The following is a 22,872-nucleotide window of genomic DNA, read 5'->3' on the forward strand; positions in this document are numbered from 1 at the left end:
AAAAGGGTAAACTTTCTGCTCATTATAAAAAGTGGAGATTTGACCTTTAATTTTGTTTTTGTGTATGTACTGCGCTGTGTTGAAGACAGTGTTAAATTACATGTATTTGGTAAAGTAGACTTTAATAATGATGTCACTTTTTTATATTGATGCTGCTTGTGATTTTTCTTGTGTGTTTTGTATTGATTCTTGTGATTTTGAAAATATATAATGAAAATAAAAGCACAGGGCACTTTGTGTCTTGTGGAAAGATTAAAAAAAAATATCCTTTGAATATAATTCACGTGCACATTCGTTTTTGATCAAGTTCAGTGGGTTTTATACAAGTCGCCCCCTCCCCCGCATGAAATTGTGAATCCATTAAATCGGCGTAATTTGAATGGACTCGAAACAAGAAATGTCTTTGAAAATGACAACGTGATATAATTAATATAACAAAACGTTTCACATAAAAAAGGTTAATGTCGGGTTATATAAGGGGTATAAAAACGTTTTGAAATTCAGAAAACGTTTTACTTGTATTCTTACATAAGTGTTCTTTTAGAATTACATTGCATTTTGACAAAATATTGTTGCAATGATTTTTGTCCATATTATCAAACATTTTAATTTGTTTTCATGACCTTTGTTTTACTCAATATTGAATATTTTAGCAAACTGAATGCAAAATATTTTTACATAGTGTTATTTTAAAATAACATCTTATTTTGACAAAATATTGTTGTAATAATTCATATTATCAAACGACCTTTGTATAACTCGATATTTTAAATGTTCTGAAAAGTTTTAACCAAAACGTTTGTAACATTTATGATGCGATCAAGCAAAATCAGTCGGAACTCGGAAATGTTAAATTTTCGGTTTCTTATAGGATAGTAAAAAGTATTTACAAATCTGGATTTTAACACCATGAAATTGAACAACCCAGTTCCAAAGATATAAGTAATTAAAGTTTTCCCAAAACAACTGGAAATAAAAGGAAATACTACTTTGTATGCCTAAATCTCAAAATCAATATTTCCGAGTTCCGAGTGATTTTGCTTGATCGCATCACATTTTAGAAACATATTTGTGTGAGCTGGGAGATACAAACTTTCTTCATAGTTCCCCATCCTGATGATTATATATTTACAACTGAACATGCTGTCAAGGCAGGGTGCAATGAGCGCAGAACTCCGACACACATGTAATAACGGGAATAACGTTACTATAGTGAATATGTGTCTCGGTATCTGTCAGTCAGTATCCCCCCTTCTCTATCCCTCTTAAATGCTCGGAAGCAATATACCATGGGGTGTTAAATGAAGCAGTCACACAAAAAGCAACTCAAACGTAATCTTACTGAACAAAATAATTTGACATGTTGATCCCCGAATGCTATGATATGTAATAGACTATTCCAGTTGAAATCCACTACACCCCGTATGCCGACTTTACCTTAATCTTCCGAACAGGGAGTGTGAATTTCATGTGGGTTACACGAATGTGTGACTCCAGTTTAAATCTACATCCCGTGTGGGAGATTAAGGTCATGTCTTCAATAGGGGTAGCGGGGGTGTCTGGATTTCAAGTGGAATAGCCGTACTTGCAAGTGTGTTCTGAATTTAATGAAAAGTTAATTGAAATATGGAAATGATAGGACACACTCTGCCGATTATTTAGCCTTTAAGAGTATGAACGTCAATCTATATGCAGTTTTGTTATAAATATATACATTGAAGGGTATTGAAACTTGATTTTATTTTATACTCATGATAATTCACGGATAAAATGAAATTAATATTCTCTCAGACAATCAAACTATATTGATGAATTGATTTTCTGGATGTTGTGGCAAAAATCTGAAATTAAAATTGTATATAGAGCCTTCTTTACTACCTTCTCACATTTGAAACAGTGGCAATAGACGTTACGTTAGACTTAGTAATTATTTATATAATAATAATATAATAATAATAATAATAATAATAATAATAATAATAATAATAATAATAATAATAATAATAATAATAATAATAATAATAATAATAATAATAATAATAAACATTCCTTTATTAATAAGCAATTCTTCGGCATCAATATCTGAAACTAGAACTGAGGATTATCGTCTTACATAGGATGTTAATAAAGTCCCTATAAGTTGAACATGTTCAGTTCCAGTTACGAGTAAATAGCCTTTTCTTAGCAATGAGCGGTCAGTGACACTCTCTTACAAGTCTTAAATCGAGATGGTTTATGCGTGTATCGTGAGTCCTAACACTGCTTTACACATGTACTGGACGGATACGCAATAAAATTTACACTTGTTCGGAATTGTACATCATAATATTTTACAGTGGCCAATTTTTGCAATTTTGAAATGGGGGAAGGAAGAGCTCGTAATGGCGAGAAGAATACTAGCAGTAGTGTATTTGTTCTCCTGTGCTTCCTGGCTCTAATTGTTGGGATTGTAGCTGCGGCTGGATTAGTAATGGCGATATTGAATTATACCAGAGAGGATGACACACCTATAAATATATCACTTGATGGTTCATACTCCGGAGTGGATTATCGTGTGCAAGTAGGCGGATCAGGTAGAAGAACAGGTGTGACAAAAGGAACGTCTTATCAAGGTAAGCTTGCAAGACATATTGTTTTCTTTTAAATTTTAGAGCAACAATAGCTATAGGACAACATGGAGGACAACTCCTTGGTAACGGGAAGGTTGAAATGGCGATGCAAAGACATATTCTCTAAATATGTATATACTACTCTTACCAAACAAGCCCCGTAAAAAAGATATAAAAAGTAAAGTGGATAAGAAACAAGAAGAAGACAAACACATAGACAAAGAATGAACAACTTGATGTAAATACCCGTAAAAGGAGCAGAGGAGGCGAAGGAGGAGGAGAAGAAGGTAAAAGAGGAGGAAGAAGAGGTCAAGAGGAGGAAGTGGAAAGACGAGATAAAGAAGAGCAGATGAGTATCCTAGGTAAATCTCTTTGAATAACATGAAGTACCACAATCATTATTTCAAGTGCCCTACAAATTAATTATACATGTACAACACAATGCTACTTTTCAGGTCACTCGCTTGATTGTATATAAAATTATAATAAGCAGGGCAAACTTGACAAAAAATAGTAAATTTACTCTATTGTGATTGCTGTTTTGCATGACTTTATACGCGTATACTTTCTCAATTCTCACGTTATTTTCCTTAGCCACCGGTTGTTGGCTTTTAATTTCAATGCGTTTATGAACGCATTCAATGGTTACAAATTGGGCCTTTCAAATGTTTATGTAAGGCCCATTCTCAAGACGCTGGTCGAGGAATGTCTTTTCCCTTAATGTTATATGTACAGGTATTTTAAGACCATTGTTCTCCATCCCACGTTTGGCTTGTTTAGACCTATATAAACCCTCTCAGAAAAAAGTTGCACACATCTACCATTCAGCTGCTTGACGATATGAACAGAAGTAGAAGTACTTTGGAAATCAAGACTCATAAAATATAAGGTTTAAGATATCATGAGATAAGCAGATAGGTTTAATCGTTTTAGTAGTTTTGAATACATATAAAGTTATGAAATATTGTTCCTGTTAAAATGCTGTGTGAACCATTTTCGACATTATTCGCAAAAGGTTAGAAAAGGTTGCCAGAAAACGTTAAATGTTGTGTTATATAGGATATATAAAAGGTATATAAAACATAATGTTACTTTAAAAGTGTTAACAAAATATTTGGCAAAAAATGTTTGCAAAAGTTATTTTACAATAACATTTTGAAAGCTTTTAAAAATATTTTATAGTGTGCTTTCATACAAAACGTTTTAAAACATTTTCATTGCCTACCCAGCAAACACAAAAACGTTTTAAAAACGTTTTAAATAAGTTATATTTTGGCTTTTGGTTTAGGTAAAACGTTTTAATAACATTAAAATGTCGGGTTATATAAAGGTCATGATAACGTTTTAAATCGTTTTGTATGAAAACACACTACAACAATATTTTTAAATGTTTTCAAAAAATGTTATTGTAAACTATTTTTGCAAACATTTTTGCCAAATGTTGTGTCAATACTTAAATAACATTATGTTAAAATATTTGAACCCAGCAAACACAGAAATGTTCTTAAAATGTTTTTTTCAAAACCTTTTAATAACGTTTTTAAAACGTTATTGAAAATATTTTGGGCAAACATTTTTCGAAAAATATTTTTTCAACCCCAAAATAACATTCTGTTTAGAATGTTTTGTATCAAGTTTTCAGGAATGTTTTTGGAATGTTATTAAAACGTTTTTATACCCTTTACATAACCCGACATTTAAACGTTTTCTGTAAAACATTTTTATTTGCTGAGCAGTAGATTATCAAAAAATGTTTTTTAAGGATATGAAAACGTTTTATACTCTTAATATACCCTTTATATAACCCGACATTTAAACGTTTTCTGACAACCTTTTATAACCATTTGCGAATGATGTTGAAAACATTTTGTGTTTGCTGGGTATATATAACCCGACATTTAATGTTATTAAAACATTTTTTACCAAGTCCAAAAATCCAAAATATAAGCTATTAAAAACGTTTTGTGTTTGCTGGGATCATTTGTAGCATTTCCCTGAAACTAAATGTTGGTGTTTTGATATATTATTATTATTTTTTATTAAAGTGATGTTAAAATAATTCATAAAAGTGTATAGGTGATAAAATCTGTTTAACATAATCATGACACACAAAACACCCTCAACATAACCCTTGGCGTCTGTACTACATTATAATGACCAATATGGCATGTTCAGAAAATAGGTCTTGTTCAGTTCCACATTACAACCCAAATAATACAGGACTTTGCACTACCTCAGGTGCATAAACAATTGGCAAGAAACTAACTCCCCAAAATATGCGTGTTGAATGAAAGGTGCGCAAAGGAAAGAGGTTGAATGTTTGTTAAACTACGTTTCGAAATTCTCAGATGGCAAATTTATCGCCTTAGGCAACGGTAGGGTTTACTTAAGGAAGGGGTAATATATATAGTGTAATTACCCCTTATTTCTTTTGTCATTTTTGTGTTGTTTGTAATATAAATCGGGTACAATTTACATCCTTGAATCTTTGAATGGACTTTTTGTGGGTACATTTCACAATATAGACTTTTAGAATTGGGTTAATATAACGACTGGAATTTAATATTCATTTTAGTTATAGCTCCCCAATTGCAGCTAGTATGACTATGGGATATAGCTGGTCTAAAGTTTCACGAACACCCCTCTACCTTCATGAAGACGCACCTCCATACATCCCACCCATACATACATCCCAACCATAGACATCATTTTTATAGGCCTAAATTATGCACTACACACACCAACCCCACACTCACCCCATACACTACCCACACTCCTGCACCCTCCCAACATATAAACCTACTACATACACACACCCCCACCCAAGCATCCACCAGCCTCCACCTCCACATCACCATCACCAATACCCCTCAAAAATATACACATCTATCATGCACAAAAACAAACGCAAAAAAAGTTCGCACAAATACCACCTATTTGGACAATTGAATTCTACTTATATAACAAACAAGACAAACAGGTGTCGCAAGCTGTATGTTAAGGTCATCTAAATGTATTTTCCCTATATTTTTTATACATTTCTATTTAGATAAGATTATTTTCATACACGAGCTAGGTTTAGATCCAAAGTGGGGAAAACACTTGCATGAAGGTGTCCTCAGCCATATGCAGACCAGTTAATTTCATTCCGTTTTAAATCGTCTTACAACTAATTAATCAGTTTCGCGGTTTGTTAATTCGCCAGGCATATCGAGTTTTACCGACTTTCATCTGATAATTAGTCCGTCATATAAGGTGACATGACAGGATTCCAAAGTCAAAAGGTCGTGTTACATTTAAATTTCATATTATGCAAATCCTTTTCCTCGAAGTTACTTCACTTCAGAAATGAACAAAATTTAAATATACAGTATGTATCTCAAGGAAAGTAACAATATTTGAAATAATTAAAATTTGTTTCGACTATTAAAATCATATTTATTTATTTATTTATTTATTTATTTATTTATTTATTTATTTATTTATTTATTTATTTATTTATTTATTTATTTATGTATTTATTTATTTATGTATTTATTTTCCTTCTTGTTTATTTGTTATTGCAAATTACAGATTTGCACTATGACTCTCAAATTTGGACAATACGACTCAACGACGAAGGTAACAGACTCAACTATTTGTAAGTATAAATGTTTTTGTCTCGCGGGCGTCAAACCCCCTTTCTTAGGCAGTATGCTTCGACTTTATTTATAAAAACGTATTTATAAATACGCACGTGACCACCTCCTCGCTGCCATAACAGCATGTAGACCTTCTACACAGCGGGGGTCTGCCTGTACATTTGAATGCAAAGGCGGTAAACAACACGAGACTACTGTGCACCCCGCTCGTCATGGCCGTCGGTTTATGTAAGGCCGTCGGTAGACGGAAGGCGTTGTTGAAAAAAAAATGGGTTAACAATAGACTATTTTTCACCCAGGGTGACAGGAAAAAGGGGAGAATTGTAAAGAAAATGATTAAAAATTGTGAATTACACATAAAAATTAGGTGTTTTTATGTTAGTACCGCCTATATTTTTTTTTTTTTTTTTTTTTTTTTTTGCTCTTCACTTTTTCAAACCATGCAAAAAATTTTTGGGTCAACAAATCACAACTTCCGTCGGTAAAAAATATTTCCGTTGGTACATTTACAAGAAGTTGTGCCCCCTCGGTTCTAAAATCCTGGCTACGCCACTGACTGTGCAGCAAAATTGTCTATTTTGTTCAACTTTGTGATTATATTGTAAACGTTTCCGTCGATAAATATTTTTCCGTCTGCAAATACTTTCAAAATGTTGTTTTTGATAACCTAACACAAAGTCGGAATCCCCCATTTGTAATAATTTTGCTATTCAATAAATACTTAAATTTGATGATATTTATCTAAAGAGTTCCTATCCTTTTCTGCATAGTGGTCAATGGCATGATGATTTGGTCATGCTTGCTGGTGTTGGTATGTCGTGCCCATGGGTCACGAGCGTATTTATAAATACGCATTTAAAATATAGTTGAAACATACTTTTAAGGTATCATTGCATTAACCATCCATCTACTTTTGCATTGAACGGTTTGGATAATGCACAATCTGCCTTGAATAACATCTCTTTATTAAATCTGTGTACACAATGGTAGAATACACCTAAATGCCTTGTTCCCTTAACACGATTTTATGTATTAAACGTGAACACTTGTTTACCTCCTTTCTATAGAGTAACAGCCTGTTGTCCTATAAAGCTTTGAGAGATTTGGTTTGTGATCGTCACGCTTAATTGCGAATTTGAACAGCATTTTGCAATTCGTAACATTGTGTTTGTATGCTAATCTATTGTAGCACAGAAGACGCAGATATTTTCCACACATCTTCTCTGACTGTTATAATAACAAGACACTGGAAATAAAATTCAAGTTTTAAGTGTTTTTTTTATTATCTTGACGTAATATTTATAGAACCCCGACACATTTTAAAAGTTTTTAAAGACTATTATTGCACTAAGATTATTTGCACTATTCAGATTTTCAAAGAAAATAAGTGTTCCGTTTCACACGCCAATGTAAAAATATTCGGATAACACTTTTGTGACACTTTAACACGTTTATTTCCGTACTTTACACTTAAAAGTATAGATGGCATTGTATAGGATTAACACGTCAACGCGTAAACTTATGAGGGTATTTTTTTCATAAAAAGTATTAACTCACCAACATAAATATAAATACCATACCCTTGTAAACGCGTTGTAGTGTTAATCGTAAGCAACGCCTCATTTACTTTTATATACCTGTAAATTACGGAAATAAACTCATTGAAGTGTTAATGACACATTATTTTGACACAACAGCGCGAGAAATACGTCGCGTTAAAAATCCGGGTATTTTTACAGTGAATAATGTATCTACAATACAACGTGTGTCGATATAGTCCAAAGAACAAATTAACAATGTAAGGGCTCTCGTTGTTTAATTTTATAAAGTCACATGAAGGCGGAATAATTACCCTACGCAATTATGTCCAAATATATGGTGATTTTATATAAATATTAGAAAAGTCTAGTTAGTCCCTTTTCCCATACTTCGCGTGGTTCGATCAATACGTCTTGAATTGCCTATGGCTCAATGTGTAGAAATCAGGCCAGGTGAATCAGGTGAATTCTGGCATGTTCCAATACATTGAATGTAACTTTAAAATGGAAGCTCTAAATCACACAGAAAAAAACCATCCTGACTAGCCCAATATCATGCTTCATACCCGTAAAGAAAATTTTGGAAATCCCTAGTGGAAAACAATATTTAAATTTTAAACGCTTTGAGAAATATCCTGTATACTGTTTGGGTGAGAGTGCTTTTAGTCTCCTTATTCATGTACGGCAATACTTCCCTGTCACCAGTTTAATCACTTTAATTGTATTGCTTTTAACTCCTAACACCTGTCCTCAAAATACGTTTTTAAATAATGAGAGCCATTTGGCTATTCCGTTTATCCACATTCCCCCTGTGGAAGATTTGGGAAATATCTTCCACAGGGGAGTAAGAATTTCGAATAGAATTGGCACATAAGGCAGTTCAATTTTAATTTCATATACCCTCTGAAAGAGATTCAATCCGAATCTTCCACAGAGGGACGATGAGCTTCAAATGGAGCTACCTAATGTGCTCATTCCATTTGAAATCCATACTTCCCCGTGACAGCTATTTCCAAAATTTTCCACAAGGGGAGTGTGGATTTTAAATGGAACAGCTGACTTGCACTGTAAGATGTAAATTTCCTGCATCAGTATTCGTTACAAAATTTAAATAAAAAGGTGGTCCCATATCCGATGGATATCTATGCCAGATTATTCAGACTGTTTCTATTTTGAATTCTCTATTTTCTCCTGAATATATTTACATATTCTCTACGCTATATCGCTCGCTGTGTTGTTTAAACGGCACGATATTTTTAACTTCATACATTATTTTCATCCCCGACAGATGACCCTTGAAGAGTCGTTTATCAACCCTCTCAAAATTACTCGGAGCTTGTTGCTACAATATATTATTTGTCACAACAAGTGTGCTCGAAATTCGGCTAGCAAGCCAGAACTGCATGGTACTTTAGCAAGTGTTGTATGACACTTAAGGTGTTGCTTTTGAATCCTCTGCATATATACCTGTTTCCGTGAAACCCGGAGCATGTCAGCAGACCCTATTCCAAGATAAAAAGCCTTTTTCAATATCATATGCATATTAAACTAACGTAATAACCTGAACTGCCCAGAAAACCACAAAACGTTTTAAGGGAAATGTTTGGATTATATGGAGTTATATAAAGGGTATTTAAATGGTATAAAACGTTTACATTCTGAAACATTTTGGACAAGTTGATGCAAAATATTGTAATAGTATTAACAAAGTATTTTGTAAAAATGTTTGTCAAAAATATTTTAACTTAACATTATACCAACATTTAAAAAATATTAATAGTGTTTCTTTCTACAAAGCGTATTAATGCCCTTATCATAACACTCAATTTTAAATTTTGTTTAAAAAAAAACACGTTTTGACCAAATCAAAACACGTGTATAACTTGCTTATAACGTTTTTAAAATTGTTTTGTGTTTGCTGGGTGACTGCTGACTGACTATAGCGCCATTGATCATCTTGCTTTACAAAAAGATAAAACAATAAATGAGCAGAAAAACTTGAAACAACTGGATAAAACACTATCAAAGAAGCACAATATAAAACTACCAGACACACAGACAAGGGGGGAGTAAAGTGCAGAAAAAATAACACACGGCGTGCTTCAAGAACTATAGAAAAGATAACCTTCCAACCACCACACATTACTATCAAACACAAAGTCAAGAATTTCAAAATAAGATATTTATTTAATCACTAATTAGAATTTTCTCTTGACTTTTCTTAATCCATATAATTGCAGAATTTACATTACTTTACTTATAAAAGATCTTGGCAATTTAAATCATAATCGTATATTATTTATACATGATTGAAAAACATTCTGGTGTCATTTTAAAGCTTAATATACTGTGGCATGTTCCGGGCTTTCTGAGAACGGAGCTCATCACATTAAGTTATATGCACTTTCCATGCACTCATAACATTTTCCCCAAGATACCCTAGTTATTATACAAGTATCATATTTGCCCATTAACGAATGAATTATTAAATTTTGATATGCTTTTAAAATAAAATGGAAATGTATTATAAACATTGATGAGAGCAAAATATATATTTTGAACAAAGATGACAATAACATGTGTTTTCTTCTCATTCTAAAAGCATATTGAATATATAACACCCAAGTACGACAATCTGTGAAATGGAAGTCTTATTCTGGGGTCTTATTCCATTTATATTTAATAAATGCGACAATATGTGAAACATCACCTCCTTCTAAGCCGATTTGCAAAGATTTGAGTGCATGATAGACATAATATATGCTGTAAACATGCGTAAGACATGTTATCATGTTAAGGATGTTTTTTTAAACCTGGGCATCGCAGAACATGCAGAAGGTATCATAGCAGTCACTATCGCTAAGATTGTACCATATTTAGGGGGCGTGTGATACAAGTGGGCGAAGGATTTATTTAATAAAAAACATGTTGATAATATGTTGCCACAAGATACTATAGCCAAATGTGTAACATCCTGACAATTTCTGTTTGTCAGATAAAAAGATCAAAAAACCTCATGAAACGATTACACATTCACAGTGCATGGAAAAGTATGCGCCAACATTATCCCAATAAAAATAAAACAGATTTTGAAACCTTTAATTGGTCTTATAACAAAGTCTGGAAAAATTGCTCTTAATTTGTCTATGGCTCGATGTATAGATATTGGACCAAGTAAATGTTGGTATGCTTCAGTAAATTGATTGACACTTAAAAACAAAAGCTCTAAATCAAACAGTATATGGTCAATTCCAGCCAAAGCGGGACAAAATTCTCTCTATGTTAACTTTCCACTTTAAAATGTCATTAATAAAGGAAATTACGTTATTGATGGAGCATATCATGTCACGTCCAATGTGGTCTCTTTGAGCATATAGACCTTTACTAGCAAGTCATACCAGGGGACTAGTTATGATGGCTTAAATGAATTGGCGTTACCCACGAATTCAAAGATAAAGCACCATATATGTCATTGAATGTCCTTCAATCAAAATGAAATTATTTCCGTTAGAAAGACGTTTGCATGATCTCTCATCATATGTAAAACGATTGAATTCCACCAAAGTTTGTGGACTCTAGAGGCCATTAAGTCAATTTGGCTAATAATTTTGTTACCCGCGTATCAAAAATTAAATGATCGTTCTGAAAAATGTTAAGTGAATATGCCATAAATGGCTATATCATGAAACGAAGTTTCGTTGTATAATTCTGAGGTCCAAGTGATTATTTTATGCAAATACATTTTACCCATAAAATTCCATAAAATCAAATTTGACGTTACCCACGTATCAACTGTTACCCACGAGTCCAGCAAATATAATTGCCATAACTTAAATTAACATTTAATGACTTTGGACACTGAATTTAGTTTGACAAGCGCTTAAAATTGTAAATCGTAAAAATACGTTCAGCGCTTTCAAAAAGAACCTACGACGGTTTAAACTTTTGATACCCACGAATCCCGAATAGATGCTAACCTTGAAAAACAAGGAGATTGTATATTTTAAGTTTAAATCAGCACATATTCAAGCCATGGGTATGCTATAATTTTTACAGTACTTACAGTTTATGCACCTAAGAAACGCAAACCCCAAACGGTACTATAGTACTTATAGCTTTACCCACGAATTCGGCGTTACCCACGAATCCAAGGATTTACTCGTAAATTATATGTTTCTTATGCATCTTAACATTTTGAAAACATGCGCAATAGGTTCCAAAACAGTCCTGTTTAATAGCGTCCTCTTGAATGTATACTGAAGCTGTTTCATGAAGTTTTGATTGATTATCCTAAATTACCATATTTTGGGTAAATGCAATTGGTTAGAGAAACGGGAATCATTGAAACACAATGGAGGAATAACCGCATGATGGTTTCCAACATTCTGTAATATTTTCTATTTTGCCGCTTACCAATACATACCTTCAAATATGTGTTACCCACGAACATTTTGGTTACCCACGAATCCCTACTTAAATTATAGTTAACATTGTATTGATAGTGTTTTAGTTCATAGGAACTGTCAAACACGAGTTAATAGAATATTGCTGCATGAAAATATGGAATGATTTTACTAAAATAATAATATAAAACTGTTTGTTCTGTCTATTTGAATTTGGCAACTTCATTATTCTCAAATTTTTTATACCCAAAATGCCATAATGATCAATTCTAAATATTCTATGTAGTTTGTATTTTGATTAAAATTCATTTTAGTGCCATTGCAGCCTGAATTATTGACATACGGAAAAGTAATTTTTATTTTTATTTAAAAAAAATTACAAAGTTTAGGGGCCTGAGCTTTCGATCCTAGCAGGATCTTTATCAAAGGCAAAGTGACAAGACAACACACAAACATGCATATATATAGTGACATGGACATAAAGGAAAAGGAAATAAGCAAGACAATAGAAGACATAAGTGGTTCCTGGGAATTGGGGCAGGAAGTGGGATGTCATGAATGGAGATGAGAGGGATAAGGAAATGAATGAAGACAATGGGCTGAATAGAAAAATGAAAATGTGTGGTAAAAATAAAAACTACAAAAACATAATACATGATGATAGAAGTAAAAGGGAAATAAAACTAAAATAATAAAGTGGATGGAAAATATAAATAACAAAATAGGAAAAAAAAAAAAAAAAAAATGGGGGGGGGGGGGGTTGGTTGGAATATTATGATAATGAAAACCAAGTTAATCGTTTCCCTCTTGGATGTTGAGACCATGTGGCTGGATGGTACGTAGGCGCTTCATCCAGAATTTCTCCCTGCTGGCACGGACGGTGTCAGGACGGTTACCTAAAGACTCAATCCCCTGAAGGATCATGTCAGAGATAGAGTGGTTGGGGAGGTTAAAGTGATCACCAACAGGGGTGTCAAGCTTCTTGGTCTTGACTGTGGACCGGTGTCCATAAAACCGCTTCTTAAGTGCATTCTTGGTTTCTCCCACATACTGTATACCACAAACTCTGCAAGAAATGAGATACACTACATTAGATGTGGTGCAGGTGATGTTGCCCCTGATCCTGTGGGAGGAATTGTTGGAATTACTGGTGACAGAATACCCTTCTTGGATATGGTCCTTGCAAACAACACACCTGGAATCACATGTGACAGTACCCTGTTGTGTGGAAGGAATAGTATCAGAAAGAGGGGGGACTTCAGCTTTCACAAGAAGATCTCTAAGATTGCGGGGACGTCTGTAGGCCAGGATGGGGTTATCGGGAACCGCTCGTTGTAGCCGATCTGAGGTTTGAAGTATATGGTGATTGTCATTAGTGATGCTGCGGAGAGGAGGGAGGTTAGGATGAAAAGTGACCACAAGAGGGACTCTGGTATTGGTGTCTTGGCTTCTGGGCTTCCTATTGAAAAAATTAATAGGAATTGTTATTTTTCAGACGCTGTTACCCACGAATCCATCCGAGATCCTCATCCTGCGACGAGATACACAATCTAACTTTATATTTCTATGAAGCATTTATTCTAATCTTTCGAAATAATACAGTAATGTTAAATGACAGCCACTTTGGAAAGAGTTCGAAGAATTGACACAATCTTAACTGTACACCTGGTTCTTTCTTAAAAATTGTAATAACCAAAATATTTCTTTGTAGATATATGTAATAAAATTCTATTTTACGTTCAAAGTCTTCACCGATTTCTAGTGTATATGAGTCACACATAAAATATTGAAAGATATTAAAGAAGGTGAAATTTTATGGCGTACAACAGGTGAAAAAGGCTTGGATTCGTGGGTAACATGCATATGCGCATTTAACACTTTATTTGGTCTAGCAAGAAAAGTTATTTTTCAATCCGATGGCACTTCCACCTGATGATTCACAAGATATGATCGTCTCATTTGATAAGTCTAGAACTGAAAAGGAAAACATTTTTAAAATGGCCCCAGAGAGAATTTTGTCCCGCTTTGGCTGGAATTGACCATATATTCCTGACTTGGTCAATATCATGCTTTACATCACTGATGAAATATTGAGATTCCTTTTATTCTAGTGAAAAAAACAATTTTTGAAAATTGTAAAATTTTTTTAGATACACCTTGGTGAGAGCGCTTTTAGTGTCCTTTACCTTATAATACTCTTTGTCAGCAGTTTAATCACTTTAATTGTGCGGATTTAAACTCCTAACACCTGTCCCCAAAAGGCGTTTCTAAATAATGAGAACCATTTGCACTGTAAGATGCAAAATTCCTCAATCCGTATTTGTTACAAAGTTATAAATAAAAGGGTGGGCTTTATCTATTGAATATATATATACCAGGTCATCTATTTTGAGTTATCTATTTTGTCCGAATACATTATTTTTTTTCTATATAGTATACCGCTGTGTTAAAACAGCAATATTCATGGTTTTAACTTCATACATTATTCTCACCCTTGTCAAATGACCCTTGAAAAGTCATTTATCAAACCTCTAAAAATTACTCGGAGCTTATTGCTACAATACAGTAAGCCAAATAATTAAGGTACCAGTTACGTTCACCCCATGTATATCCTAAATAAAGGCAGATCTGTCATAATTGGAACCAACAGCCAATAGCTGCATCTTTTAGCTCGAATTTAAGACCTCATTTGTTGAAATTGTTCAAGAAATAAAGACACGACGATCCAAAAACCCAAGGAAGATGCAAATGAAAAAGTTGCAGTTTGCCATGCACATTGCATGCCCTATTGATTTGTACACAAAGCGTTCGCGAACAAGAGAAGTAGCGCCGTGCTTTCATTGATTAGCACGAAAAACTAGCGTCGTGCTTTCATTGATTAAAACACAAAAGTGCAACTTTTTATTTCGTATCTTCATTAGGTTTTGGATCACCGTTTCTTTAATTCTCAATCAATTTCAACAAATAAGGTCTTAAATCAGAGCTAAAGAGTACAGGCATCGGTTGCTTGTTTTAATTTTGACACATTTGTCATTATTTCGGATATACAGGAGTGAACACAACTGGTACCTTAATTATTTTGCTTACTGTATATTACTTTTCACAACAAGTGTGCTCGAAATTCGGCTAGCAAGCCAGAACTGCATGGTCGATTTGCAAGTGATGGATGGTACTTGCGGTGTTGCCTTATAAAGGAATACATCAAACACTTGTAGCCTATAACACTTTGACATGTATCCTTTGCATGTATCCTTTTCTTAATGTATCCTTAACATAACCGTGACTGTCTTACGAGAAACGCAACATGTTAACAGACATTATTCTTCAAAAATATACATGACATTATGCAATATGCATAAAAATGTGTCAATAATAACTAACTAACTAACTAACTAACTAACTAACTAACTAACTAACTAACTAACTAACTAACTAACTAACTAACTAACTAACTTACGAACTAACTAACTAACTAACTAACTAACTAACTAAGTAACTAAGTAACTAAGTAACTAACTAACTAACTAACTAACTAACTAACTAACTAACTTACTAACTAACTAACTAACTACCCAGCAAACACAAAAACGTTTTAAAAACGTTTTAAATAAGTTATATTTTGGCTTTTGGTTTAGGTAAAAATGTTTTAATTACATTAAAATGTCGGGTTATATAAAGGTCATGATAACGTTTTAAAACGTTTTGTATGAAAACACACTACAACAATATTTTTAAATGTTTACGAAAAATGTTATTTTGCCAAATATTGTGTCAATACTTAAATAACATTATGTTAAAATATTTGAACCCAGCAAACCAGAAATGTTCTTAAAGTGGTTTTTTTTTTCAAAACCTTTTAATAACATTTAAATGTCGGGTTATATAAAGGTCATGAAAACGTTTTTAAAACGTTATTGAAAATATTTTGTGCAAACATTTTTCGCAAAATATTTGTTCAACCCCAAAATAACTTTTGTTTAGAATGTTTTGTATCAAGTTTTCAAGAATGTTTTTGGAATGTTATTAATACGTTTTTATACCCTTTTTATAACCCGACATTTAAACGTTTTCTGTAAAACATTTTTGTTTGCGGAACAGTAGATTATCAAAAATGTTTTACATGAAAACGTTTTTATACTCTTAATATACCCTTTTTATAACCCGACATTTAAACGTTTTCTGACAACCTTTTATAACCTTTTGCGAATGATGTCGAAAACGTTTTGTGTTTGCTGGGTAACTAACTAACTAACTAACTAACTAACTAACTAACTAACTAACTAACTAACTAACTAACTTACGAACTAACTAACTAACTAACTAACTAACTTGGGGGGCTTATATAACTTTATATAGCGCCATAAAGTAAGATCATAGCGCTTTGCAAACATATTTTTAAATTCATTATAATATTTTCTCACTCGCTCAACAAATGACCTATGACAAGTCATCTATTAACTATAAATACCCGAAGCTTGTTGCTACAATGTATATTATTATTCACAACAATCGTTCTAGAAATTCAGTAAGCAAGCCAGAACTGCATGGTACTTTAGGAAGTGATATATGTTACTTGAGGGGCTGTAACTCAAAAACACTTTGACACCTGATTTTTTTATCAAGGGCTTTGAAAGATATATATGTATTTCAGTGATTAATATTCAGATTTATATTGAGCCAATTCAATGCACGTGACGTTTTGATATTCATTAACCTGTAATCACATTTTTAAATACAGACAGCAAAAAAATAGTTACCAGTTATGTTCACCCCTGTATATCCTAAATAAAGTCAAAAATATGTCAAAATTAAAATATGCAGCCAAGACCTGCACATGTTAGCTCCAATTTAAGATCTCATTAGATGAATGTGCATTTTGGGGGCTAAAAGGGCCAAATATGTATATGTGGATGGTTGTAAGGACCATCCCCCTAGCAAAATAATAATATCCCCCATCCCCCGGGATCTACGCCTATATGATGGTGATCGAAAACCTAAGGAAGAAACAAAATCAAAGCTTGCATTTTAATGTTCTAATCTATGATGGAAAGCACGGCGCTAGTTATCTTGTTTGAGAACGCTTTATGTACAAATCAATAGAGCATCCAGTTAATGGAGCAAATTGCAACTTTTGAATTTGCATCTTCCTTGGGATTTTGGATCACCGTGTCAATTATTCTGGGCCAATTTCAGTTAATGAAGTCTGAAATCAGACCTAAAAGGTAAAGCTATATGACACATCTAGCTGTCTTTGTATAGGATACAAGGATGAAAATACCTTAATAGTAACGTGTAGCGTGTTCACTTTGTGACATGCGACCACATATAATCTATGTAATGCTCTATTTTGTGCGGTGCTTCTTGTGTTTTTCAGAGATCCGAGAACCAGAAGAAACCGTGGATATTACAACGACGTAATCAACGCAGGTGACTGTCCTCTATTTTATTGTTATGGGGATGTGCGGTCACATTAACCCCCATTTGTCAAGTCCCTCTCACCCAATGACCCCCAAACTGATTTTGCTCACAAATAAGCTTATAACATTATTTTAACATCATTTACACAGATTGAAATTGATTAAGTGTTAGTATAGATCTGGCCACGTATTTAATGTAAACATGGTAAATTATATTCCTTTTGTGGGCAGTCAGCTTAGTGCAAGAAGTTCGTTAGTTCTTTGTTATGCACTTACGACCTTCAGCTAATAAGTATATAGTCGAAAATTATCAGAAGGTTGAAAGACACGACTACAGATAAGTCGCGACTACTACATTAGTCAACTTAGTCGGGCAACCAATGGAACCCTGGAGGCCTAGTTTTCCAATGTGGCTTACCTGGGGCGATGGTTACTGGGCCATGGGCGTTTGCCCGACCGGGCGGGGACCGGGGACCCCAGACTCGGCACCGGAATTCCCGGTGGGTGGATTCTGCTAACACGAATGGACTTGCCCATAGTTCGGCACTAGTGCAATATTGTCTTGTATTTTAATGTGTATTTTTATAGTGTCTTTCTCAGGGCAATATATGTGTGTTCGGGTATGGACGGACAGCCGGGTGGTGTCCTGGGCGCATGTGGATCGCTGGACCTTTCTCCTTGGATGGGGTGCTACTGGGGACTGTGACTGGTTAGGGGCTTGGAGAGGATCAATTACTGTTGTTGTCTCCCTGCTCCCTGACCAGCCTCTGGCCCTACCAGTGCCATGGTCGGGGTTGGGTCCTGCGGCCTGCATGTGGATGGGAGTCTACTTCGGCTGTCCCGCCTGACCCTGATCCACTCTTTTTGCCGATTACCTTTTTAAATCTGTGTGCTAGTTTTTTACTATGTATATTATAGTTCCTTCTGTATTTTTATATGTTGTAACTTGTGTATTTTAATGTTGGCCTTGTGCCACCTGGGCACCTTGGGAGTTTGATTTGATTTTTATTTGAGTTTATTTATGCATATCATTCAATTTACAGAGTTCACATTATAAAAATGATGGCAGTGCATTGAAAGGTTTAGCCAGGTTAAACAAGAATGAAATAAATAAATAAATAAATAAATAAATAAATAAATAAAGAACCACACGTTTTCAACACGGACCACATTGTTTACATGGTATATTATTGTTTTACCTTGACAGTATGCCAAATAGCTGGTAAGAATTGTCTAGTAGTCGATGATGAATGGCAGCGCTGCTTTTCCGATGGATTCCCTCAAGAAGGTCTTATGGCGAGATGGTATGACGCATGTGCAGGTAAGTAAGCTTACCACATATACCAGTTTCTACTCCCGATTCTTGAAAATAGAGCACTAATTGTTTTTGAACAAAACACATTTTTAGGTCTCTTTCAAAGGGACGCTTAATTGGTGGTGTGCACCTTACGGCATATGTACGGGTATGTTTGCATTGTTTATCTCTTGTTACATTAAACATCTCTAGGAGCTTGCTAGACGTATAAGCTTCGGCGTGCATTCATCTTAGGCGTTGTCTTTTACCCCAATGGCCGTTCATACCGAGCTGCTGCGCGCTTTCGTTTTGCAGTGCCCCGGGTGTAGTGCGCATTTGTATAATACAACCCCCACCCTTACTTTTATATACAAATATATCGGTAAGAGAACGTTAGAAGCATTTATGGTGTGATTAACACTTGAAGACCTGAGCGCAAGAAGACCGTAAGTCCACTAGGCCCCTCAACATGTATACACTAAAGTTGAGTATAGTTTCGTCTAGTTTGGTAATGTTTTATACATGTTCAGGGGCCAAAACAAATCTTTCACAAACTTTCATGAAGTTTTAACCCTGGAACATGTATTAAACATAAAACCCTAAGAAACGATACGTAACTTTAGTGTATACATGTTGAGGGGCCAATTGAACTTACTGTCTTCTTGCGTTCAGGTCTTCACTTTTAATCAGTGAGAATATTTGATTATGCGTTGATCTCTCTGACATTTTCATGATTTTCGAGCATTCCACATTAGATTTAAAAATATTCACAAGCTTTATACTATTTTTTTGATTAATTATATTTTGTATCAGTGCTGTGGCAACAATTGCCCGGGGATAAATAAAGTAGTTTACGTGGGGAAGTTCGGTGTGTCAAGGCTGCAAAACTTAACAAATTTCATTTGCGCATGTTAATGAGTTTTGAAATGCACGATTAGTCAGCTGTGAATAATTGAAAAACTTGTAACTTATACCTTGAACTTTATTGTAACTTCTGACCCGATTTGGGGAATACAATGGCTTAATCATCTCTACGTGGGTGTCAAAACTGTCGACTGCAGTGCAGACGAAAAGTTTCAAATTGTCTTTAAAAATTGCAGAATTGCACATTTTCAATTACATATCTGGTATCATCATGAAAAATGCATCAAATTGAGTACAAACAAGCCCTGCATGGGTTCAGTTGTTCTTGAGATAGGTCTTGATAGCCTATGGGCCGCATGCAAATCATTACTGGTAAGGAAATTATGCTTTGGTTCAAGTCGATCGTGGGCTTGCCTTGGTAAGATAATATTTAGCCTATCCTAAAATGGTCATAATGTCGGGCATCCTGCCACTATGTGCAGTTTAGCGTGAGTAGATTTTCTTCTCACTCATTAGTACGTGCGGTCTTCTATGCATGTCACATGCAGGGCCCCTATATTAAACATATCGTGGGTGGTGTCTTTTTAAAGCCATTTCTTGTTCAATATCGTCCGGCGTGATTATGCTCTACAACTAACATAAGAATTAGGAATCATGTGGAGTATTACAGTGGTGATCTGAATATCAATCTAAATAAAAATTACTCATTCAATGTGATTGTTGAGTAAAAAGGGTACAAAATGAGTGAATGGAATTCAGTGTTGATTAAATTGTACTAAGAGCAAAACCGTTTTGCAAAATTGTCAAATGTTGTACAAAAGAAGAATTTGACGACAAAGTCTCCTTAGACTGATAGGCGAGGCGACTCTGAATTTTACTCAAATTTAATTAGTTCATCATGACTAATAATAACATATTTTAAATAAAATTCGACTATGACATAGTCTAGTACAGTACAGACAGTAAATGCTAAATTTCTTGTGTTTGGCATGTTTTCTGTGTAATAGTGCATCTCAATGTCGGTAGGTATTAGTGAAGAACGACAAATCTTGTCATCTTGACTTTGTAACCTTTTATTTATGCTACAATGATTCAACCATTAACAGTTCAATCAAACTTATTTTCGCACTTAACAAATATTTTGTTGCAATTGTCTTGCAATTTTGCCTTTTTGGTAACCTTTCTGCTACAGTGATTTGACCATAAATCAAAGTAGTTTTTGGAATTAACAAAACAATTTTTTTCGGATTATATGTACATACCCATAGACATATCGTCATCATCGTCGTCATCACCACCAATATGTTCACCACCTGAAATACGAAAAAAAATCGAAACTTTTCAAAGTTTTTCTTATTTTTCTACCAGTTCAATTATTTGTCGCCTCGTCTATCAATATGAGACTAAATTCTTCTTTTGTACAGCATATTGGACAACCTTGCAAATCGGTGTTGCTCTGTCTATAGCACAGTAAATCTTTGTTCTTAAATTTCCTGGTGATATTCTGATTTTGTGTAGCATTGGCCAATCTTGCCAATCGGTTTTGCTCTATAGCACTACTATCCCTAACAATTCATTTTCCCAGACCAGAAACACAGTATAAATTTTATATTTTAAGTGTTTATAAAAATCATGAAAATATTAAAAAAAACACGTTATGTCAAAAAAACACCCAAAAAACAAAACAAACAAAAAACCAACCAACCTACCAACCAAACAAACAACCAAACAAACAGACATACAAACAAACACACAAACAAACAAACAAACAAACAAACAAACAAACAAACAAATAAACAAATAGACAAGCAAACAAACAAAAACAACTATAATGTGAAAAAATATTACTGCGAAACATTTTTGCAAAACATTTGGTAGCAAATCATTTGTAAAAGTTGCAAAAAAATGTCTGACAGTAAAATTGTTGACATTCCATGGGTTGATGGAAGTGGCACTCATTCCTTCTTCTTCAATTCTGCTGCAATCTTTTAAACAAACAAATAAACAAACAAACAAACAAACAAACAAACAAACAACCAGCCAACCAACCAACCAACCAACCAACCAACCAACCAACCAACCAACCAAACAAACAAACAAACATACAAACCCAACAATTAAACGTTTTCTGACACCCTTTATGTGTTCATTTGAAAAAGTTACGAGAACATTGATACCACACCTTATTTCGAGCCTTCGTTCACAAAGTTATACATAGAACCCTTTACGCTCATATACAAAAATGATTTTTTTACCTTTTCTCCTCTTCCCACGGTTCCCCGCTTCAACAAGACACATGGTTGAAAGTAAGGCAATCACCGCCACACTGATTATAATTCGATTCATCGTTTCTATGTTTAATGATGAAATGAGAGATGAAAATTCGACACGATTATAGCTAGTCAAAATGAATGTAACATATATAATATGACGACGTGGCAACCAAAGGATAATGTGATAATGGACAAAGAAAGCGAATTAAAAGTTTATATATAGGACTAATAACCGGGGGTCACGGTTAGTTGAAATACTGAAAGAGAGAAGCAACTGCATTATCAATTGTTAACAAGTCAACCAGTTACAGCCAAGTCTGCCTTATCTATTGGCCCCTGAAGCTACAGAGCGTATCGTAACTTTAAAACTAGCAGTCATTTACCTGTACCCTTCAGCTCAATGCCACTTCACTAGTTGAAATCGGTTGATAATTAAACAAAAATTGTGATCGAAAACATAAAGAAATAACGAAATCAAAAGTTCCACTAATCAATAAAATGCATGACGCTAGTTCTCTAAAACTCCTCTTATTTTAAGAAAGATTTATAATATGCAAATCCATACATGTTGTAACAATTTTTTTTACAGTCTGTAGATTATCCATAGGAAAAAACTGCAACGTCTGAATTTACATATTCCTTGGGATTTTGGATCAATATATCTTTATTCCTTGACAGATTTCAACGAATTCGGTCTTAAAGCCGAGTTAAAAGATGCAGCAATTGGCTAATCTTCTAATTATGACCTCAGATAATTGTTTGATGCCTACCCAAGACAAGGAGATATGCAGCTCAAGAAATACCCAAGACACCTTCAAAGAGGCATTATAATG

At 34.1% G+C, this 22,872-nt stretch overlaps 2 protein-coding genes across 2 annotated transcripts in view; one reads left to right on the forward strand and one right to left on the reverse strand.

The window, feature by feature from the left end:
• LOC140141218 (uncharacterized) overlaps positions 1–22,230 on the reverse strand; it is a 32,804-nt gene extending 10,574 nt beyond the window's left edge. Inside the window, exons 1-2 of the mRNA XM_072163017.1 lie at positions 22,022–22,230; positions 21,029–21,079 (exon numbers count right to left, since the gene is read on the reverse strand). Coding sequence (XP_072019118.1) covers positions 21,029–21,079; positions 22,022–22,112 — 142 coding nt within the window. The 5' untranslated portion in view covers positions 22,113–22,230. The remainder of the gene's footprint in view (positions 1–21,028; positions 21,080–22,021) is intronic.
• The window catches only part of LOC140141217 (uncharacterized), a 29,485-nt gene continuing 8,803 nt past the window's right edge, over positions 2,191–22,872 (forward strand). The window contains exons 1-4 of the mRNA XM_072163016.1: positions 2,191–2,612; positions 6,183–6,249; positions 17,566–17,618; positions 18,816–18,929. Coding sequence (XP_072019117.1) covers positions 2,360–2,612; positions 6,183–6,249; positions 17,566–17,618; positions 18,816–18,929 — 487 coding nt within the window. The 5' untranslated portion in view covers positions 2,191–2,359. The remainder of the gene's footprint in view (positions 2,613–6,182; positions 6,250–17,565; positions 17,619–18,815; positions 18,930–22,872) is intronic.

The sequence above is a fragment of the Amphiura filiformis genome, chromosome 19 (genome assembly GCF_039555335.1).
Source record: "Amphiura filiformis chromosome 19, Afil_fr2py, whole genome shotgun sequence".
NCBI classification, from domain to species: Eukaryota; Metazoa; Echinodermata; class Ophiuroidea; order Amphilepidida; family Amphiuridae; genus Amphiura; species Amphiura filiformis.